At 44.6% G+C, this 19,024-nt stretch overlaps 2 protein-coding genes and 1 long non-coding RNA gene across 4 annotated transcripts in view; 2 read left to right on the plus strand and 1 right to left on the minus strand.

The window, feature by feature from the left end:
- LOC309340966 (uncharacterized protein) overlaps positions 1-10,325 on the plus strand; it is a 156,316-nt gene extending 145,991 nt beyond the window's left edge. Inside the window, exon 7 of the transcript XR_014156144.1 lies at positions 9,936-10,325. The gene's annotated coding sequence lies outside the window, so the exon portion shown is untranslated. The remainder of the gene's footprint in view (positions 1-9,935) is intronic.
- Positions 1-17,447, minus strand: part of LOC309341416 — a 29,347-nt gene extending 11,900 nt beyond the window's left edge. Inside the window, exon 1 of the long non-coding RNA XR_014156318.1 lies at positions 17,227-17,447. This is a non-coding gene — a long non-coding RNA (uncharacterized lncRNA). The remainder of the gene's footprint in view (positions 1-17,226) is intronic.
- The window catches only part of LOC309341041 (uncharacterized protein), an 89,423-nt gene that overhangs the window by 1,272 nt on the left and 69,127 nt on the right, over positions 1-19,024 (plus strand). The window contains exons 2-5 of one of the 2 annotated variants that reach the window (XM_081860462.1): positions 32-539; positions 3,019-3,100; positions 3,381-3,463; positions 6,477-6,603. In XM_081860462.1, coding sequence (XP_081716588.1) covers positions 123-539; positions 3,019-3,100; positions 3,381-3,463; positions 6,477-6,603 — 709 coding nt within the window. In that variant the 5' untranslated portion in view covers positions 32-122. The remainder of the gene's footprint in view (positions 1-31; positions 540-3,018; positions 3,101-3,380; positions 3,464-6,476; positions 6,604-19,024) is intronic. The other variant, XM_081860463.1, reaches the window with a different exon arrangement.

Consider the following 19,024-nt stretch of genomic DNA (forward strand, 5'->3'; position numbering starts at 1 on the left):
TCTGTAACAGAACAATGTATTTGCTTTCTAGGATTTGCTAGAGCTTCTCATTAAGACGGCCAGAACTTGGCAGAAGACCAAAGGCTTCCTTCCGATCTCTCAGAGGCTTCCTGAGAGCACAGATGGATGAGCAAGACCCAGCTGGCCCTGAAGAAGGAAGAGGCCATGCCAACCAAACTGGGAGCAGTGGGGGATTCTGGGAAAACTCTGTGCGGAAAATCCTGGGTGAGGAGGACACCCTCCGCTCAGAGGTGCAGAGCCAGCAGGTGAGGCAGTTCTGCTGCCAGGAGGCCAAAGGACCCCGAGAGGTTTGCAGCCGACTTTACAACCTGGACCGTCAGTGGCTGAAGCCGGAAAGGCACACGAAAGCTGAGATGCTGGACCTGGTGATCTTGGAGCAGTTCCTGGCTGTCCTTCCTCCGGAGATGGAGAGCTGGGTGAGGGACTGTGGAGCGGAGACCAGTTCCCAGGCGGTGGCCCTGGCCGAAGGTTTCCTCCTGAGTCAGGCAGAGGAGAGAAAGCAGTCAGAGAGAAAGCAGGTGAGAGAGACTTTCTTCTGGATACTACCTTGACCAGAGCCAGGGCCTTTTCGGATGTCGCTCCGTCCTGGTGGAACGCTCTCTCACAAGAGACCAGGGCACTGTGGGATTTGACATCTTTCCTCAGAGCATGCAAGAAAAAGCTGTTCCGCCAGGCCTTCAGGGTTCAGTCTGAATCTTTTCTTTCAGTACAAGAATAAGCAATAAAGAGGCTTCCTAGCCCGCTCACACCTCCTTTATAAGACCGGTGGTAACAGTCGTTGGCCTTAGCGAATATTAAAGGTAAAGGTAAAGGTACCCCTGCCCGTTCGGGCCAGTCTTGCCAGACTCTAGGGTTGTGCGCTCATCTCACTCTAGGGGCCGGGAGCCAGCGCTGTCCACAGACACTTCCGGGTCACGTGGCCAGCGTGACAAGCTGCATCTGGAGAGCCAGCGCAGCACACCGAACACCGTTTACCTTCCCGCTGGTAAGCGGTCCCTATTTATCTACTTGCACCCGGAGGTGCTTTCGAACTGCTAGGTTGGCAGGCGCTGGGACCGAACGATGGGAGCGCACCCCGCCACGGGGATTCGAACCGCCGACCATGCGATCGGCAAGTCCTAGGCGCTGTGGTTTTAACCACTCTCAATTTTACTTGACTTGATCATGGATGGAGGATTTGACCTGGCATGTGTAACAGAGACTTGGTTGGATGAAGCAGATGGGCCTGTTCTTGCCGCTGCTTGTCCACCAGGTTTCTCTTACGCACAGCAACCCAGGTCATGTTTGCAGTGATTTTTAGGAAGTCATTAGTTTGCAGCAGGCATCCTATTGGGAAGACCCAGTTTTCCGAGTGCATTTTCTGGAATTTGGGCAATAGAGTGCAGGATTCCTTTTGGTGTACCGACCTCCCCGCTGCACCAAGGTTTCCCTGCCCGAGCTGCTTCAAGTCGTGGCAGATGTTCTCCTGGAGACACCTAGTTTGGGTAAAGAAATGTAAAGAAACCGAAGGTACATTCTTTCACCTTTGGTGGACATGCCCAAGGATTAAGGCTTTCTGGGAGATGATCTATAATGAAATGAGAAAAGTATTTAAATATACCTTCCTGAAGAAACCAAAGGCCTTTCTCCTGGGCATGGTCGGCCAATTGGTGTTAAAAAAGGATAGAACTTTTTTTATGTATGCAACAACAGCAGAAAGAATACTCATCGCAAAGTATTGGAAGACACAAGATTTACCCACCCAGGAAGAATAGCAGATGAAGGTGATGGAGTACATGGAACTGGCGGAAATGACTGGCAGAATCCGAGACCAGGGAGAAGAGTCGGTAGAAGAAGATTGGAAGAAATTTAAAGACTATCTACAGAAACACTATAAAATTAAGGAATGTTAGAAGGATGCTGGAATGAAGTTATGTGGTTTTAGCAGTAATGTTACAAAGGGGTATGTAAAAATGGATTGTTAACAGGTGAGAATGTAAAGCTACAATATATTAAGATAAATTATTAAGATAAAAGCAAAAATGGAAAGGATTTGCCGAAATAACTAATTGAACTAGAATATAAAAAAGGGAGGTGTGAGGAGGTCAGGGAAACAAGTAAATGAAAGACAAGACATGGAAAGACCGACTTGTTTTTAATTGTTTTTATTTTTCTGTATTTTGTATTTTTTGTTTGTTTTCTTTCTTTTTTTCATTTTTGTAACTTTTTTGAAACTTTAATAAATATTATTTTTTAAAAAATAAAGCCATAAACGGCCTTGGTCCAGTATACCTGAAGGAGCATCTCCACCCCCATCGTTCTACCCGGACACTGAGGTCCAGCACCGAGGGCCTTCTGGCGGTTCCCTCACTGCGAGAGGCCAAGTTACAGGGAACCAGGCAGAGGGCCTTCTCGGTAGTGGCGCCCGCCCTGTGGAACGCCCTCCCACCAGATGTCAAAAACAACTACCAGACTTTTAGAAGACATCTGAAGGCAGCCCTGTTTAGGGAAGTTTTTAATGTTTGATGTATCACAGTATTTTAATATTCTTTTGGAAGCCGCCCAGAGTGGCTGGGGAAACCCAGCCAGATGGGCGGGGTATAAATAATAAATTATTATTATTATTATTATTATTATTATTATTATTATTATAGCAGTGGACTGCCGTCTGTCCTGATTTTAAATTGTTTTGAACTAATTTTAAGAAGTATTTTAATTAATCAATTGCCTGTTCTTATGTTCTTTGTATACTGTGTTAGATTTATGATGTTAGCCGCCAAAAGATTGGCTCCGGCCAGGGAGGGTGGGGTACAAATAAAAAATTATTATTATTATTATTATTAGGGGCTCCAAAGAGGATGGAGAACATCCCATAATGCTCTGCTGATGGCCCATCCTTTTTCTGGGAAGGCATCCATGGAATGAGATCTCACACCATTAAAGTTTTTTACTTTTCCATTATCTTTCTGCTATTTCTTGTCATTCATTTTCTGTTTTGAATCCTTGTTGCTCTTTCAGGAAAAGGATCGTTTTGAGGAAATGGACCTGGATTCCTGTGAGGCAGAGAGGCCTCCGTTGGACACCAGAGAGAGGCCACTGGGTAAGGAGGAAGGCGGTTTTTCTCCATTTGGTCTCATTCTGTTGGTTTCCCATATAATCTCTGGGGTCTTTTCATCAATTTTTTTTGGGGGGGGGGGAGTTGGGAGGAAGGGTCTAGAGGAGGAGAGATGTATTTCTGCATGACTAACATACGAAATGGGCACAAATGTCCAAATGCACTCAGCAGGTAAGGCTTTCTGAAAGGCCCATCTGTGGTTAGAGATGCCCTGTTTCACCTGTGAGAGACATGGGCACGCCTGGTTACCTGTTTTCTCTTTCAGGAGACAGAATGATGGCGGCAAGACCTTCTGATCCATCTTTTCATGGGGGCAGAAGGGAAGCAGCGGCTGTGGAACCAGATCAGGTCAGGGGAAGCTGCCTTGTGGGGACAGTGTCCGAGGGATGGAGCAATGTCATGGACTGATTGGGAACAGAGGAATGGTGGGAGGAAGCAGCCGGGGAACCAGGAAGGGAAGACGGCTCAGAGCCGAAGGAGTGGAGGTGGAGGAAGGATGAGCGGTTAGATGGAGAAGAGGGAGAAGCCTGGGAAGAGGAGGTGTCAGAAACTGGAATGGTAACAGGGCTTAGCGGATCAGCTGATAAGCGGCTTAGCGGATCAGCTGATCAGCTGTTTAGCAGCTTAGCGGATCAGCTGATAAGTGGCTTAGCGGCTTGGGGAAAAGGGTGGGAAAGGAAAAAAACCCTGCAGGAACTCGCAAGACATTTTCGTCTTGCGAAGCAAGCCCATAGGAAATTTGTTTTGCGAAGCACCTCCAAAATGGAAAACCCTTTCGTCTAGCAGGTTTTCCGTCTTGCGAGGCATTCGTCTTACGGGGCACCACTGTATAGTTACCAGAGTGAAAACGTAAAGATGTTGCAGATAAAGGTAAAGGTAAAGGTACCCCTGCCCGTACGGGCCAGTCTTGACAGACTCTGGGGTTGTGCGCCCATCTCACTCAAGAGGCCAGGGGCCAGTGCTGTCCGGAGACACTTCCGGGTCACGTGGCCAGCGTGACAAAGCTGCATCTGGCGAGCCAGAGCAGCACACGGAAACACCATTTACCTTCCCGCTAGAAAGCGGTCCCTATTTATCTACCTGCACCCGAGGGTGCTTTTGAACTGCTAGGTTGGCAGGCGCTGGGACCGAGCAGCGGGAGCGCACCCCGCCGCAGGGATTCGAACTGCCGACCTTTCGATCGGCAAGTCCTAGGCGCTGAGGCTTTAACCCACAGCGCCACCTGCGTCCCTAAAGATGTTGCAGGATTCCCCAAAATAGACCAGAGGCAATTGTATTTCACCCAGCAGAGCTTTACTCCTACTGAAGACAAATGAGCATAATGGTCCCAAATCCAAAACATTCAGGATTGGCCCTGTCCATAAGAAATCCAGTTCCAGCAAACTTAACTGAAATTTCCCACAACTTATAATAAGTTTAAACCTCAACACTCAGCATACTATGTACAGAACACCAGAAAAGAGAGAGAGAGAGAGAGAGAAACCCAGGCTCCTTCTGACCTCTTCTTATAGTCAGCATGACCTTGACAGAAGACATAACAGAACCACTTTAACCCAGCTGTACTCAGGCTGCGAGGCCTGGGTCCTTGTGCCAAAGGCCAAGCACAGAAAGGGTGACCCTAGGTCCCAAAAGATGATTTTCTGTGGGTATGAGCCAGGGACCAAGGGGTGGAGATTTGCCTATCCAACAGGCAATCAGTCCAGGATTCTGCTCAGCAGCAGTGCTGAGTTCTGTGAGTAGAATGGATGGACACGCATACATGGGAACCCTGATGTTCTTTCAAAGAGTCTGCAAGACTCTGCTGATGAGGAAGAGGTAGAGGTTGAACCTGCTGCTGAGGCAGAGCAGGTAGAGGGAAGAACTTCTGCTAAAGCTGTGAAGCTTGAGCATAGAAGTGCTCCTTCCTCACCCACATGTTGGAGCCAGGTTCAGCTGAGAAGTCTAAACGGTGCAGTAAGTCAGAGGGGGAGCTCTCGGAGGCCAAGGACGTTCCAGCTGGTCCTAGTGGGTTTGAGGGGGTACCTGAAACTGGGTTGAGACGTTCAGCTCGCACAACAAAAGGTAAACCTCCTGACAGGTTTGCAGTCACAAGTGTGTGGGTTGGCATGGCACAGTGTGAACCCGAGAGTTTTGAGGATGTTCAGAAACTGCCTCAAGAAGAAGCCAGGAAATGGGATGAGGCAATGCAGAAGGAGATGAGCTCAATGGAGTCTCTAGGTGTGTTCTCCCTCACAACGTTGCCAGTGGGCAAACAGGCCATGAGCAGCCGCTGGGTTTACTGTCTTAAACCCACAGCAACAGGCTAGGCCAGTAGCCAGAGGGTTCACACAGCAAAAGGGGCTGCATTATACTGAGGTATATGCTCCCACTTCCAGAAGTGAAACTCTGCACATGCTCTTAGCCATTGCTGCACAAAGAGCTTTTCAGGTGCATCACTTTGATGTGGATGTGGCCTATTTGAACTCAGACCTCCAGGAGGATCTGTACATGCTTCCTCCTCAAGCGTTTGAGGGCAATGAGCCGAATCCTGTATGGAAGTTTCACAAGTCCATTTATGGCTTAAAGCAATCGGCCAGAAATTGAAACTTGTACCTGAATGAAGCCTTAGAGAAGCTAGGTTTCAGGAAGAGTCTTGCTGACAGCTGCCTGTACCTTAAAGGGTCAGGAGAGTCCCAGGAAATGGTGTTGATCTTTGGTGATGACATCATTCACATCTCAGGGGCAAACAAACAGGTGCAGAAGTTTGCCAAAGAGCTTGGAAAACGGTTTCAGCTCAAGAACCTGGATGCAATAAGGATCTACTTAGGTGTTCAGATAGACAGGACTGAAGATGGAAGCTTCGTGCTCAGTCAGAAAGGCAAGATTGAGCAGTTGCTTGAGAAGTTCAGAATGTCTGATTGTGCAGGGGTTAGGCGCTCACTTGGTGGGCAGATAGCGACGGGGCAAATCTGGATGACAGGAAGTCCATATCTGGGATAGTAATAAACCTTGGGGAATCTCTAGTTGGGTGGAAGTCCCGGAAGCAAAGTCTCATTGCGCTGTCCTCTACTGAGGCTGAGTTCATTGCACTGTCAGAATTGTGCAGGGAACTGGAGTTCTATAGATGCCTGGTGCAAGAGATCTATGGGGATTGTTGCCTGCCCATCACTGTTTGGGAAGACAATCAACCCTGTTTGAAGTTGGCAGAATCTGGGCAGTTGAAGGCCAGAACCAAGCATCTAGAAATACGTTTCCAGAATGCGTGTCAAAGTGTCAATCCTATTGAAACAACACAGCAATTAAGAGGAAGGAAAGAGCAGAGCATTGTGTAGCAGATCATATTTCTGCTGTCTCAGAAGAGGACATTTCCCTTTTCTTTTAGGGTCCAGTGTGCTTTGAAGATGTCGCTGTTTGTTTCACGGATGAGGAGTGGGCGTTGCTGGATCCTGACCAGAGAGCTCTGCATAAGGACGTCATGGAGGAGAATCGTGGGATCGTGGCCTCTCTTGGTAAGGCTCCCTGTGGGATCGTCCTATCTGCCTGGAAATTCAAAAAATACCTCTATGTGACAAACCTCATACATTTCCACAGAGCTCAGCAGCGCCCCCTCCAACACCTGGGAACCTAACACCCCAACAATAAACATTGAACAGCAAATTCCAGTTTTTTCTGTGAACCATCTTCCTCCAGTTCTGCCTTTTTATACCACAATTTGGCTGGTCTGAACTGCCCAGGCATCTGAAATGTCAGCTTCCGTGTTGGTATCTGAAGAAGTGTGCATGCACACGAAAGCTCATACTAATAACAAACTCAGTTGGTCTCTAAGGTGCTACTGGAAGGAATTTTTTTTTATTTAGCTTCAGTGGTGCTGTTTTTGTTTTTGGTGCTGTCAGTCTTGGGTTGACCAGAGAGACGACTGACAGTGGAGATGGAGGGGGTGCCATGACTGGGCCAAACAAAATCCATCCCAGAGAAGAGCCAGGCTTATTGAATCTCAGGTAGTAGTAGCACTGATAATAATAATAATAATTTTATTATTTTTACTCTGCCCACCTGGCTGGGTTGCCCCATCTGCTCTGGGTGGCTTCCAACACTTATATTAACCAGAAACATTAATCATAACAATCTGTCCCCATATAAAAAGTACATTAACTTTAAAATGAACAACTTACACTAGTGGCCAAAATTGTGGAAACCTTTTGGAGAAAGTGTATTTCAGAGCTTTGATACCTCACAACACCACTTTTGGGGGAGTACTAGCATAAAACTATATATCAATGGAAAAATAATTTAATGAGGAATGTAATGATTTTCTTCTGTCATGCAGGCACAGTCTCTCCAGTCTTCGATCATCACTTGCTGTTGTGCACCTTTTCCTGCCTTTACCAGTCTGATTTTGGAGTGACTGAGTCTCTTATACCTCTTCAAAAATATAGACCAGCTTTGGTTAAGTTTTCCCCAATCTGTCTTCTAATTTCTTCATACCTGTAGCCTTTTTCACTTAATAGTACGATTTTACATCTCTTTCTGGGTAACTACCAACCAAATTGATAGCAATCACATAATACCCTGACCAAAGTCATTATCTGTATTCTATCTATAACCTTTGATAGAATACAGATAATTGAACAAACTTTGTTGCACTACATTCTTGATTAAATTATCTTTCCATTGCTATATAATATTATGGTATTACAGTCATACCTCGGTGTAATGGTTCTAGGGGTTGCTGGTGCGTAAATCGGTGCCACGCTTGTCTAGGTTACCTGGGTCAACCCTTTCTGTCCGGGCAGCCACTCATCCGTGGCTGTCTCAATCGCTGGCAGAATCCGTCAGTGGGCGTTTCTTGAACTTCTTCCAGCAAAGAAGCTCCTTGACGCCTAGTCTCTGCCTACTCTCCCTTCACGGAAGCCTTCTGCGCAGGGAGGGTGTGGGCAGCGGAGGACCCGTGCTCTCCCCGCTGGTCTCCGGCGAGGAGTCATGGAGCCACCTCGCTGATTCCCCCATCTGCCCCCCTTCTCCACTGGTGCTACACTGATTTCCTTCCCCAGAAGATGGGCTGCCTCTCTCCCTCCTGAGACGCTCTCCGGAATCCCTCCAGAGCCCTCCCTCTCCCTCTGGCTCCGATGGCAGTTTCCTGACACTCGGGTTACATTCGCTTAAGGTTGCGTGTTTTCGGGTTGTGCACTGAGCTGAACCTGGAAATACCAGAATGGGTTACTTCCAGGTTTGAGTGCTCGCACATGCGCAGAACCACCAAATTACGACCCACGCATGTGCAGATGCAACGCTGCAACTTGCGAACACTGCGGATTGCGAACATGTCTCCCACACAGATCATGTTTGCAACCCGAGCATCCACTGTACTCCAAAAGAAGTGGTGTTATGAGCCATCAAACATCTGAAATGCACTTTTTTCTAAAAGGCTTTCACAATTTTACCACTACAGTATATCAAAGAAAGCAACATTCAACAACCCATCAGAATCTAATCATAAATATGTTGGTTAATGACAAACAACAAAGGTAATGAACACACACATGCAGCTCCCTTCAGTTCTTCTTCATTTGTTCCTGAGGCTCTAATCCCTTTTTGTCTCCATTGCAGATTGTGATGAATTGCAGATCGACAACAAGGCTGAACAAGACAAAATCCCCAGAGAGGAGAAGCCATACAAAAATTTGGAGTATGGAGAGAGCTGCAGTCAGAGCTCCCATTCCACTTCCCAACAAAGAATTCTCATAGGAAAGAAACCCTATCAGTGCATGGAATGTGGGAAGAGCTTCAGTTGGAGCTCCCATCTCACTTACCATCAGAGAATTCATAGAGGGGAGAAACCCTATCAGTGTGGGGAATGTGGAAAGAGCTTCAGTCAGAGCTCCCATCTCACTTACCATCAGAGAAGTCATACAGGGGAGAAACCCTACCAGTGTGTGGAATGTGGAAAGCGCTTCAAGAGGAGAGACACTCTCACTTCCCATCAAAGAATTCATACAGGGGAGAAACCCTATCAGTGTGTGGAATGTGGAAAGAGCTTCAGGAAGAGCGTATCTCTCACGTCTCATCAGAGAATTCATACAGGGGAGAAACCCTATCAGTGTGTGGAATGTGGAAAGAGCTTCAGGGAGAGCGTATCTCTCACGTCTCATCAGAGAAGTCATACAGGGGAGAAACCCTATCAGTGTTTGGAATGTGGAAAGCGCTTCAAGAGGAGAGACACTCTCACTGCCCATCAAAGAATTCATACAGGGGAGAAACCCTATCAGTGTGTGGAATGTGGAAAGAGCTTTAGTCAGAGCTCCTCTCTCACTTCCCATCAGAGAGGACATATAGGGGAGAAACCCTATCAGTGTGGGGAATGTGGAAAGCACTTCAAGAGGAGAGACACACTCACTTCCCATCAAAGAATTCATACAGAGAAACCCTATCAGTGTGTGGAATGTGGAAAGAGCTTCAGGAAGAGCGTATCTCTCACGTCTCATCAGAGAATTCATACAGGGGAGAAACCCTATCAGTGTGCGGAATGTGGAAAGATATTCATTCGTAACTCCTCTCTCACTTCCCATCAAAGAATTCATACAAAGGTTGGGAAAATCTTTCATTCTGTAGCTTTAGGAGCCAGGCAAATCCGCACCTTGTTAACCAGGCCTTTGGCTGATTGACATCTAAGGCCCTTTTAAAATGTGGTGGGGAGTTGAGTTACTGATGTGTATTTTGTGTTTTTATGTTGTTTTTATGTTGTAACTGTCCTGAGACATGTGGGAACAGGAGTCAACACTTAGAGACCAAGGAGTTTTTGCCCCCCAATAGTATATTTGAGGGTCCCCCCCCCAGTTGATAGGCATTGCCATTCCAATGCCCTTTATGCATCATGTGATTGATTGTGCAAGGAGGGCCTTACCTGGCCCCCCACCAATATTTTATTCAAGTTGGCACCACTTGGTCGGGTGGTATATAAATTAAATAAATACATTAATAGCCTTCGTTGGCACATGTTCCAGCTTGCCAATATCCTTATTTATTATCATTTTTAATATTTATGTGCCCTCCAATTGAAGATTTCACAACAGAAACATACAAGATGAAAGCATGGCTTTCCCAAAAACAAGTCAAGCCAGAGAAATCTCTCCTCCCCTTTTTTTGGATGGAGTTACAAACTTTGTTGACCAGGGAATAGCTGTGGAAATAGTGCATCTTGATTTCAGTAAGGCTTTTGACGAAGTCCCCCCTAAAATGTGGGCTGAATGAGGAAACTGTTAGGTGGATTTGACTAACCGAACCCAAAAAGTCCTCCTCCATGGTTCCTCCTCATCCTGGGGAAAAGTGACAAGAGGGGTGCTGCAGGGTTCTGTCCTGGGCCCGTTGTTGTTCAACGTCTTTATGAACGACTTGGATGAAGGAACTGAGGGGGTGCTCATCCCATTTGCCGATGACACGAAATGTGGAGAGGAGGTCAACGTGGCAGAAGGCAGAATGAAGCAACCAGAAGTCACCTCAACCCAATGGACTGGTGACCCCCTCCTCCTTTTCCTCTCCCCCCAAGCCATCAATACAGCTAACACAATCAATATTCCCCCCCCCCCCAGCCTCACACCTCCACAGAGATCCCCACCCAACACCAGTCCAGGTGACATAAAAAGACACTCCCCATTACCCAACAATCTACAACTCACTCTCAGCACCCCTCCCCACGCCTTACTAAGTAAAATTATTCCCCTTGTTGCAAGGATTTTTAAGGTACCAGTGACCCACTCAAATTGTGTCCCAGAATTGACAGACGCAGCAGTGGAGAAAAAGAAAGTGATATTTATTGCTGAGGAATAAGAGACCCAGTGGAATCCTTTCCCAAAGACTGGGCCCCGGGCTCCAGCGCCCAGAGGCTTTATACCTGAGTACATACATCATAGTTCATGACATAATCGGATACAATCGCACACGGCAGCAAAAAGAAGACCAATGAGCGCATTCAAGCCTTGCCCCCTGATCATGCAAAGAGTTCCCTCCCAACTTCTGCTTTTTCAGTCTGAACATGCATTTAACCTTTCCCCTGATTTATGGTAAGGAGGAAGAAAAAGGAACTTCGGCCCTTACGCTCCTACGCGGCCATCTGCTATACTGGGACATTTTGCGGTTAGCATCTTCCTGTTTGAGCTACTCGGGACCCTGTCTGGACAGGGAGGAAAGTGCCAGCACATCAGATTTATTGCTTCCCCCTTATGTTAGCGAGACATTGAGAAGAACAAGGGAAGGGAACTGGGGCAGAGTTCATTTCGGATCTTTCCGATCTTTCCGATCTAAGCAATTTGCTATAAGCTTTTGCAGAAGCCGTCCTGATTCAAACATGGATTATATAAAAATCATTATAAGGATATATGGTTATATGGCTAACTGATTATATGAAAAGCATAAGGGTAAAATTCCTCCAGGTGGTCCTGCTTCACCCTAACCTCAATAAAACAATCCACAAAGAGGCTAAAATCTGACAAACAAGCAGCACACTGGGGCTGCCAGAGAATATCAACAGCCTCATCTCTACCCCAACATACCAATGATGTTAATAACATTAGCAACATTGCTTATGGACCCTATATCCAACATAGGCGTCACAAAGACGGTAGGAGGATGGATGGCAGCCAACAGATTGAGGTTGAATCCTGACAAGACAGAAGTACTGTTTTGGGGGGACAGGAGGCGGGTGGGTGTGGAGGACTCCCTGGTCCTGAATGGGGTAACTGTGCCCCTGAAGGACCAGGTGCGCAGCCTGGGAGACATTTTGGACTTTCAGCTGTCCATGGAGGCACAGGTCAATTCTGTGTCCAGGGCAGCTGTTTACCAGCTCCATCTGGTACGCAGGATGAGACCCTATCTGCCCACGGACTGCCTCGCCAGAGTGGTGCATGCTTTGGCTATCTCCTGCTTGGACTACTGCAATGCGCTCTATGTGGGGCTATCTTTGAAGCTGACCCGGAAACTACAACTAATCCAGAATGCGGCAGCTAGATTGGTGAATGGGAGCGGCTGCCGGGACCACATAACACCGGTCTTGAAAGACCTACATTGGCTCCCAGTGCGTTTCCGAGCACAATTCAAAGTGTTGGTGCTGACCTTTAAAGCCCTAAACGGAAGCCCAGCCAGATGGGCGGGGTATAAATAATAAATTAATTTGATGTGATTGGCCAGTTAATAAAAATTATTATAAATAAATAAATATATTATTATTATTATTATTATTAAGACACTTGACACCGTTTCACTGACCACTTCCTATTCCAAACAACAGGGAGGATGGCCTGAACTTGAACAAAGAACTCCATGCCAGCTGAGACCTAGGACCAACTGGCTAAATGCCAGATGGCCCATGATACCCCAAATAAACACCTATATGACTACATAGGGGATACTTTCTGCAACCCATCCCCCACTCTTTAACCCAAATCTTACTTTAATCTCTAGGTCAGCGCCATTTCACTGGTTTGATAGACAATACAAGGTGAGAGACAGAGGGCAACCCGGACGGGCTGGCATGGAATCACCCTATATAGTAGATAAGCAAGATGGCTAGCTTAAAAGCAATTACATTAAATGTGAGGGGGTTGGGAAACCCCATCAAAGAAAAGGCATCACCTTGTATGTAAACACCATGAAACCACACATCACCTTCCTACAATAAATACACAACCCTCCCAAACTCCTGAGCGATCCCTGCTTCAGTCAACAGTGAGTTGCACCTGGCTCAGGGAAGTCCTGTGGAGTAGCCATAATACTCAGTAGAGACCTGAACTTCAAAGCCAGAACAGTCCTCAAAGACAAAAGAGGCAGACTCGTTTTTGCTAAAAGGACACTAGATGGCAAAACTAAACTGACAGTTGGCTCCATATATGCCCCGAACTTGAAACAGCTAGAGTTCATCCAAAAAACATTAAATAAGTTCCTCTCCTCCGAAGGGGAAGGAAACCCCCAACAACTAGGGACTCTTAGAAGTTGCTAAAAATGCTAAAAACAGGGGGTCTCTGTGACATTTGGGGTGAAGAAAACCCAGGAGACACCAGCCACACATTCTTGTCCGGGCGCCATGGCACAGTGTCCCTCTGGAGAGCATTCTGCTCACACAAGGTCTGATCCCCTCAGTAGAATACCATCTCGGGACTATTTAATTGCTCATCGTCTAACATTGTGTATGCCATAAAATGCCAACAGTGTCCTTCAGCTCTCTATATTGGACAAACAGGCCAGACCTTACGCCAAAGAATAAACGGACATAAATCGGACATCAGGAATCACAAGACAGAGAAACCAGTAGGAGAACATTTCAATCTCCCAGGACATTCTATACAAGATCTCAAAGTAGCTGTTTTACTACAAAGGAATTTCAGAAATAGACTGGAAAGAGAAGCTGCTGAATTACAACTTATCACCAAACTCAAAACCATGGAGAAACCTGGTCTGAACAAAGACCTTGGATTCTTATCTCATTATACATGACAAAGCCATTTTTCACCTTTTAACCCCTTCCTTTTTCCTGTAAGACCTATTGCAGTCGTTAAGAGTCATCAACAGGCTCATCACAGCTATCTGCCAATCACCCATTCCCACCACCCTTCTGAGTAATACCCCTCCCCACCTTCTCACTATATAGAAGGGTCTGGAAACTTCTGTTTCAGTGTATCTGAAGAAGTGTGCATGAACACGAAAGCTCATACCAAGAACTGACTTAGTTGGTCTTTAAGGTGCTACTGGAAGGAAGTAGTTTCAACTAATATGGATAAAGCTCAAAGACAGGTAGTTACAAAAGATGGAAGACTACCAAAAATCTTTTTTGAAATGACTGACAATATGGACTTGGTTGATATTTGGAGAATAAAACACCCACTTGAAAGAGAGGGAACCTTCTTTTCTGAAGCCAAAATGACATGGACTAGAATTGACCAAATTTGGATTACTAGAGGAATGGCACCTAAGATAAAAAAAGTTGAAATCTGCCCAAAAACTTGCTCCGACCATAATGCGGTAAAGATGGTGATGAAGCTAACAACAATTGGCACCTTCAGATGGAGGATGAATGACACCCTATTTAGAGATGAAGAAGTTTGTAAAAAGGCCCAGAAAACCTTAAAAGATTATTTTGAAATTAACATGAGAACCAAGGTAGAAAAAAGAATAATCTGGGACGCAAGCAAAGCAGTGATGAGAGGAATCTTGATACAACAGAATGCAATCAAAAAGAAAAGCCAGAATGAAAAGAAAGAAAAAATATTGGAGAAGATAAAAGATGGGAAAAGGAAATTAAGATCAAAGCCAAAATCACAGGACATTCTGAAAGAAATTAAATTATATCAGACACAATATATGGAGTTGATGAATCAAGAAATAGAATGGAAAATTAAGCAAATGAGGCAAAAGACTTTTGAATCGGCAGATAAATGTGGTAAATTGCTGGCTTGGCAAATAAAGAAGAGACAAAAACTGAATACGGTTACAAATTTAGAAGTGAATGGAAAGAACATTTATAAACCAACAGAAATTAGAGACTGTTTCCAGAGATATTTTAGACAATTGTATACACAAGGGCCGCAGAAAGATATTGATATAGAACAGTTTGTGGAAAAAAATGGACTGAGAAAGATCTCACAGGAAAGCAAAAGAATTTTGAATCAGGAAAGAACAGAGCAAGAAATAGAAGGTGCCATTCAAAACATGGCAATGGGCAAATCTCCAGGAACGGATGGACTGACTTCCAAATACTATAAGGTTTTGAAGGAGTGGTTGATACAACCTTTGAAGGAAGTCTGTAACGAAATTATGGAGGGAAAAAGGGCACCAGATACGTGGAAAGAGACCTACATCACACTTATACCAACGACTGAGACAGAAAAGACTCAACTTAAAAACTACCGCCCTATTTCTTTACTAAATGTGGATTACAAATTTTTTGCTGACATTTTAGCAAAAAGATTGAAAGTAGTTTTGATGGAGGAGATTCATAGAGATCAAGCAGGCTTTCTCCCGAGAACACATCTATCAGATAATGTAAGGAACATAGTTGATATTTTGGAAAAGTTGGAAGTGAACATTAATACTAAAGCAGTTTTGATATTTGTGGACGCCGAGAAAGCCTTTGACAATATTTCTTGGAGTTTTATGATGAAGAATCTCCAGGGGATGGGGGTAGGACAAGGGTTTGAAAACGGTATAGGTGCGATATATTCTGAACAAAAAGCAAAACTTATTGTAAATAATGTGGTTACAGAAGAATTTAAGATAGAAAAAGGGACACGTCAGGGATGCCCAATCTCTCCACTGCTTTTTATATCAGTCCTGGAGGTTTTGCTGAACATGATTAGAAAGGACCAGTTGGTTAAAGGAGTGCAGGTCGGAGCGAAACAATACAAATTGAGAGCATTTGCAGATGATCTAGTACTTACGTTACAAGAGCCTGAATCTAGTACTAAAAGAGTCTTAGAATTAATTCAAGAGTTTGGTCAAGTAGCAGGATTTAAATTGAATAAGCTTAAAACGAAGGTTTTGGAGAAAAATTTAACAACATTTGAAAAAGAAAGGTTTCAGAATGAGACAGGGCTAACTGTGGTTAGGGACGCGGGTGGCGCTGTGGGTAAAAGCCTCAGCGCCTAGGGCTTGCCGATCGAAAGGTCGGCGGTTCGAATCACCGCGGCGGGGTGCGCTCCCGTTGCTCAGTCCCAGCGCCTGCCAACCTAGCAGTTCGAAAGCACCCCCGGGTGCAAGTAGATAAATAGGGACAGCTTTCTAGCGGGAAGGTAAATGGCGTTTCCGTGTGCAGCTCTGGCTCGCCAGAGCAGCTTTGTCACGCTGGCCACGTGACCCGGAAGTGTCTCCGGACAGCGCTGGCCCCTGGCCTCTTGAGTGAGATGGGCGCACAACCCCAGAGTCTGGCAAGACTGGCCCGTACGGGCAGGGGTACCTTTACCTTTAACTGTGGTTAAGAAAGTGAAATATCTGGGGATTAATATGACATCCAAAAATGTGAACTTATTTAAAGATAATTATGAGAAAACTTGGACTGAAGTAAAAAAAGATTTAGAAATTTGGTCAAATATGAAGCTTTCCTTGTTGGGTCGAATTGCAGTTATAAAAATGAATGTATTGCCTAGAATGTTGTTTTTGTTCCAAACATTACAAATACTGGACAAGATGGACTGTTTCAAGAAGTGGCAAAAAGACATTTCTAAATTCGTCTGGCAGGGCAAAAAGCCCAGAATAAAATTTAAGATATTAACTGATGCAAAAGAAAGGGGGGGATTTGCCCTGCCAGACCTTAAACATTATTATGAATCAGCAGCTTTTTGCTGGTTGAAAGACTGGCTACTTCTTGAAAACACTGACATTTTGGATTTAGAAGGTTTTAACAATATTTTCGGGTGGCATGCATACCTGTGGTACGACAAGGTTAAAGCTCATAAAAGTTTTAAAAATCATATTGTCAGAAAAGCACTATATAATGACTGGATTAGATATAAAGACTTATTGGAAAGTAAAACTCCAAGGTGGTTGTCACCAATGGAAGCAAAGGCTGTTAAAAACTCAATATGGAGGCCAAATGGCCGAGATATTGGGAAATTTTGGAACAAGAAGGGGACAGATTGAAATTGCAATGTTTTGAGAAACTAAAAGGGAAAGTGAGAGACTGGCTTCATTATTATCAAATAATGGAAGTCTTTAAAATGGACAGGAAAATTGGCTTCCAGGTGGAAAAATCAAAACTAGAGACTGAATTGTTAGAACCCAATACTAAGAATCTGTCAAGAATGTTTAACTTGCTGTTGAAATGGAATACACAAGATGAAACAGTTAAATCTGCAATGATTAAGTGGGCAAAGGATATTGGTCATAACATTATGTTTGCTGACTGGGAAAAGTTATGGACCACCGGCATGAAATTTACGGCATGTAATGCCTTAAGAGAAAATATTATGAAAATGATTTACAGGTGGTACATGACCCCAGTCAAGCTTGCAAAAATCTATCATTTGTCCGATAATAAATGTTGGAAATGTAAAGAAATTGAAGGTACATTCTTTCACCTTTGGTGGACGTGCCCAAAGATTAAGGCTTTCTGGGAAATGATCTATAATGAACTGAAAAAGGTACTTAAGTACACTTTCCCTAAGAAACCAGAGGCCTTTCTCCTGGGCATAGTCGGCCAATTGGTGTTAAAGAAGGATAGAACATTTTTTATGTATGCTACAACAGCAGCAAGAATACTCATCGCAAAGTATTGGAAGACGCAAGATCTACCCACCGTGGAAGAATGGCAGATGAAGGTGATAGACTACATGAGTTTGGCAGAGATGATGAGCAGAATCCGAGACCAGGGAAGAGAAGCGGCGGAAGAAGATTGGAAAAAATTTAAGGACTATCTAAAGAAATATTCCAAAATTAAGGAATGTTAGAATGATGCTGGAGGAGAAAATCCGAGGTTAATAGTGGTAATGGTTAAGTGAAAAGAGAATGAGTGTTATTAAAATTAAGTTAAAAGTAAGGGAAGGATTTGTTGACAAATTTATTAGACATAAGAATACAGAAAGGGGAGGTATGAGGAAGTCGGGAAAGTAAGTTACATGAAATTAAGAGTTGAAATTATATGTGTTTTTTGTTTTTCTTGTTATTGTTATGTTTTGTTTGTTAATGTTTTGTTTGTTGTTAAAAAATTTGGTGGAAATTTCAATAAAAATTTATTTTTTTTTTAAAAAAAAGACAAGTCCTTGGTATAAGATTAGCAGAAGGAAACCTGTCAGGGCAAGACTCCGGTATAAGATGAGCCTAGGCAAAGACCTCTGAAGTCCCAGCACACAAAGTACAATAGAACTACCTTTGCATGTCTGGACCCCTAGGCAAGTCTGGGGGTGGGGTGAGGCTTTCCAATAATCAGCTCAGCAATTGTCACCTCTGGGTACTTTCTGGAGTCCCTTTTCCAAGGGCAAAATAGCATTGGAATGGAGGAAACTGGCAAAGGAGTTGATTTGATAGGATTTATAAAGTTAGATATCTTCCATGAGCTGTCAAGGCAAAAGGACACATTCAGGCATAATATTTGTAACATTTAACAATTTAAAGGTGTGCCCCCCCCCGTCATTTCTGTAACAGCTCCCCCCTTTGGAGATAAATTTGCTTAGGTTCCATAGGAACCGCAAATATTTTCTCCACATTTAACTACAGTTCACACATAGACATATTTCCCACCCCCTTGGGTCCTGTATGTTATATAGATGTGCACTAAATAATAACCTGCTATTCCCCTCCCAAATGCATGGGTTTTAGTAAAACAGAAAGGCACTTGCATGTCACACCTCTTAAGGCCATTTGCAAGTGTAGCAGTGCACATAGTTGGACATAGCATATCATATAAAAAGAACACACATTTTGGTTTCCCTGCCAATCTCCCGGTCCTCAAACACTCTGCACTTCATTTGGGAGAAAGCCACACTCTCAGAGCTCAGGCGATGCTGGATCTCGGCATCAACGTTGGCCCTTGTGGAAAGATAACTGCCCAGGTAGAGGTGATTGACATTTTCCACTGTTACACCATTGAGTTGGATTTGTGGCACTGCAGAGGGGTTATTTTGTACCTGGTGCAGCACTTTGTTTGTTTGGATGTTGAGTGATAGGCCAAGCTTCTCGTAAGCTTATGTCAAGATATTTAGGATGGTCTGGAGGTCATCTTCTGAGCGTGCGCACACTGCGTTGTCATCAGTGTACTGAAGCTCTAGGACGGAAGTTACGGTAACCTTACTCTTTGCTTTCAGCCTGCTCAGATTGAAGAGCTTTCCTTCTGTTCGATATATGATTTCTACTGCTGTGGTGAGTTTCCCTTCGACAACGTGTAGGATCATGGCAATGAAAATAATGAATAGAGCTGGGGCAACAACACAACCCTGTTTAACAACTGAAGGGGTA

Source organism: Podarcis erhardii (genome assembly GCF_964252035.2).
Source record: "Podarcis erhardii genome assembly, chromosome: 4".
NCBI lineage: Eukaryota > Metazoa > Chordata > Lepidosauria > Squamata > Lacertidae > Podarcis > Podarcis erhardii.